The 4148-nt window shown below is 42.3% G+C and overlaps 1 protein-coding gene across 1 annotated transcript; it reads left to right on the forward strand.

Annotated features, from left to right (window-relative positions):
- Window positions 1–302: 302 nt before the first annotated feature.
- On the forward strand, window positions 303–3552 carry LOC126722319 (uncharacterized). The gene is made up of 6 exons (XM_050425473.1): window positions 303–432; window positions 511–1088; window positions 1161–1376; window positions 1557–2326; window positions 2399–2836; window positions 3195–3552. Exons 1-6 carry the CDS (start codon window positions 303–305, stop codon window positions 3550–3552), a joined length of 2490 nt encoding a protein of 829 aa, XP_050281430.1.
- Window positions 3553–4148: the final 596 nt, after the last annotated feature.

Genomic DNA, 4148 nt, shown 5'->3' on the forward strand with positions numbered 1-4148 from the left:
ATGACAATGCCTTGGTGGTCACCTTTCGAATAGGGGGGTATGATGTGAGAAAAGTCTTGGTGGATCAGGGCAATGGGGCAGAGACTATATATCCTAACCTTTACAAGGGACTTAAGTTGAAACATGAGGATTTGGTCAGCTATGATTCCCCTCTGGTGGGGTTTGATGGGAAGACAGTTATCCCAAAGGGCTAGATCAGACTACCAGTTCAAGCAGGGTCAGAGGTTGTTGAAGTAGATTTCATTGTGGTCGACGCGTATTCCCCCTATACTACTATCATGGTAAGACCTTGGCTTCATGCCATGGGGGCTTTCTCTTCAATTTTGCATTTGAAAGTGAAGTATCCCTCAGGGGATCAGGTCAAGGAGTTGATTGGAAGTCAGACTATAGCTAGGCAATTCCTAATTGCAGCTATTAGGCACCAGTCCGAGGGTGAATCCTCGGCCACCACATAAAGGGTTTTGTAGCAATCAAATGAAATAGAAACATCCTCAGACGTTGTGGTTGAAGGAGTAAGATGCAAGAAGCTGGAGAAGGTTACTATCGATACTGATGTCGACAAATATTTTCAAGTGGGAGTTCAGCTGCCTCCTCGGGAGATAGAAGAGCTAGTGGCTTTCCTTAGAAAGAATGTTGATATGTTTGCTTGGAGTGCTTATGAAGCTCCCGGGGTGGATCCGAATTTCATTTGTCATCATCTGAATGTCAATCCATCTGTTACCCCTAAGAAACAACCACATCGACACTCTTCTAAAGAACATTCCAAGGTTGTTAAAGAAGAGGTGGTCAAACTTAAGCGTGCAAGGGCAATAAAAGAAGTCTTTTACCCAGAATGGTTGGATAACACAATGGTGGTGAAAAAGAAGAATGGGAAGTGGCGAATATGTGTAGATTTCATGGATTTAAACAAAGCTTGCCCCAAGGACCCCTTTCCGATACCCCAAATAGACCAATTAGTGGATACGATGGTTGGTCATCCTCGAATGAGTTTTTTGAATGTCTTTCAAAGGTACCATCAGATACCATTAGCTCTGGCCAACCAGGAGAAGACTGCTTTTGTAACGCCCACTGAGAATTATCATCATAAGGTGATGCCTTTTGGATTAAAGAATGTAGGGTCTACTTACTAGAGGATGATGACTAGAATGTTTGAACCCCAGCTTGGCAAGAACATTGAGGTCTACATTGATGACATGGTGGTGAAAAGTAAGATAGTGGCCAAGCATGTGGGTGACCTCGGAAGTGTCTTTGAGGTGTTGAGAAAGCATAAATTGCACCTTAATGCTTCTAAATGTTCCTTTGGCATCAACTTAGGTAAGTTTTTGGGCTATATGGTCACCCACCGTGGGATTGAAGTTAACATTGATCAAATTAAAGTAATCAATGATTTACAACCTCCTTAGAATCCCAAAGAAGTGCAAAAGTTTATTGGAATGACCGCAGCCTTAAACAGATTTATCTCTCGATTCGCATATAGATGTAGGCCATTTTTCCAACTCTTGCACAAGTGGAAATGATTTGAATGGAATGAAAAATGTACCCTTGCTTTTCAACAGTTGAAGGATTACCTTTCTCGGCCACCCATTATGTCCAGCCCCGAAGAGGAAGATGTCCTTTTTGCCTACATTGTCGTGGCCTCTAATGCAATTAGTCTAGTATTGGTGAGGGTAGAAAATGGAGTACAGTGGCCAGTCTATTATGTGAGTAAGTTGCTACACGAAGTTGAAGTTCGTTACTTACCCTTAGAGAAAGTCATTTTAGTTGTGGTGCATGCTACGCGAAAACTCCCCCACTACTTCCAAGCCCATACAATTGCGGTTTTAACTCAACCCCCTCTGCAGTCGTTGCTACGAAAAGCTAATTATGCGGGAAGAATTGCCAAGTGGGGGACGATCTTGGGGGCATTTGACATAAAGTACATGCCTTATACCTTAGTTAAAAGGCAAGTTCTTGCGGATTTGGTGGCAAAGTTTACCGAGTCTCCAATAGAGGTAGAGGTCGAGGAACACATATTAGAGGGAAAGCAAGTTCCGGCAATTTCTCTACGGAGGCCCTCACCCTGGAAGTTATATGTTGATGGTGCAGCAAATCAAATGGGATCCAGGGTGGGGCTGGTAGTAGTGTCCCCAGACAAAATCACCATTGAGAAATCCTTAAGGTTGGGCTTCTTAGCCACGAACAACGAAGTTGAATATGAGACTCTACTAAGAGGGATAGCTATGGTTCAGAAGATAGGAGGAAAAGTTGTTGAAGTGTTCTCAGACTCAAGGTTAATCGTAGGACAAGGAAAAGGAGAGTTGGAAGCTAGGGATTTGAGAATGCAAGGGTAGTTGAATCAAGCTCGGTGTTTGCAGTCAGGTTTTGAGTTTTTCACCATACAACAAATCCTGAGAAGTAGGAATACACATGCTAATTCTTTGGCAACTCTAGCAACCTTTTCTGGACAAGATCTACCTCAGGTCATACTTGTTGAGGATCTGTATAGGCCTGCTGAGGAGAAGAAGGAAAAAGTCCAAGTTCACCAGATTAAGGTCAGACCTAATTGGATGGATCCCTTAGTTCTATTTCTCAAGGAAGATATTTTGCCTTATGAGAAGGGGGAGGCAGAAAAAATATGGAGGAAAGCTCCTCATTTTTGGTTGTCTGAGGAGCAAAAGTTGTACAAACGCTCCTTCTTTGGACCATACTTGCTTTTTGTTTATCCCGAGGCAGTGGAGCCACTTTTGGAAGAGTTGCATGAGGGGATATATGGAAGTCATACGAGGGGCAAATCGTTATCACATAGAGCTCTTAACCAAGGGTATTGGTGGCCTAGTATGCAAAAAGAGGCGCAAGAGTATGTTAAAAAGTGTGATCAATGCCAGAGATTTGCTCAGAATATTCATTAGCCTGGAGGTGTACTCAATCCTCTATTTAGTCCATGGCCGTTTGCTCAGTGGGGCCTAGATATTGTAGGACCATTTCCCCAGAGCTGTGGGAAACTGAAGATGGCTTCTGGTCGGAACTGATTACTTCACGAAACGGGTAGAGGCTGAGCCATTATCCAATATTAGGGACATAGATGCAAAAAAGTTTGTTTGGAAGAACATTATTACTCGATTTGGGATTCCTCACACCCTCATCTCGGATAACGGACTCTAGTTTGACAGTAAAGCCTTCAAGAGATACTGCTGTGAACTGGGCATTAGGAACAGATATTCAACTCCAGCCTATCTGCAAGGAAATGGGCAAGCTGAAGTAGTCAACATAATCATAGTGAATGGTCTTAAGAAAAGGTTAGATGAAGCAAAGGGTAGATGGGTGGAAGAGCTACCACACGTTCTTTGGACATATCGGATTACTCCTCGTCGGTTAACTGGGGAAGCACTCTTTTTAATGACCTATAGGTTCGAGGCCGTGATCCCTCTAGAGGTTGGGTTTCCAACACTGAGAACAAGCTTGTTCACCCCAGACAATAATGATCAGCTATTGGAGAAAATTTTAGATTTGGTTGATGAACGAAGAGAAGCAACCATGGTTCAACTAGCGTATTATCAGCAGAACTTTAAATAGGGGTATGATACCGGCGTGAGGGCGAGGCCATTAGCACTGGGTGACTTGGTGTTGAGAAAAGTAGTGGGTACTACAAAGAACCCATCGTGGGGAAAGCTAGGGCTTAATTGGGAGGGGTCATATCGCATCACCTTGGTGGCTGGTATAGGTGCCTACTTTTTGGATGATTTAGATGAAAATGTTGCACTACGTTCGTGGAATGTAAACAATCTACGAAGGTATTATTACTAATGAAAGGAAATCTTGCCATCTTCTGTTTCTACTGTTATATATTTTATTCCAATTATTCCTTTAAGTGTTAAACAGAACATCGGTCATGCCTGGTTCCTCGGACCACATACTTTGGATAAATTAATACTTCATATTCATTTAAGTGTTAAATAGAACCTCGGTCATGTCTGGTTCCTTGGACCACATACCTTGGTTAAATTAATACTTCCTATTCATTTAAGTATTAAACAGAATTTCAGTCATGCCTGATTTCTTAGACTACATACCTTGGGTAAATTAATACTTCCTATTCATTTAAGTGTTAAACAAAATCTCGGTCATGCCTGATTCCTCAAACCACATACCTATGGTAAATTAATACTTCC

Source organism: Quercus robur, chromosome 4 (genome assembly GCF_932294415.1).
Source record: "Quercus robur chromosome 4, dhQueRobu3.1, whole genome shotgun sequence".
NCBI classification, from domain to species: domain Eukaryota; kingdom Viridiplantae; phylum Streptophyta; class Magnoliopsida; order Fagales; family Fagaceae; genus Quercus; species Quercus robur.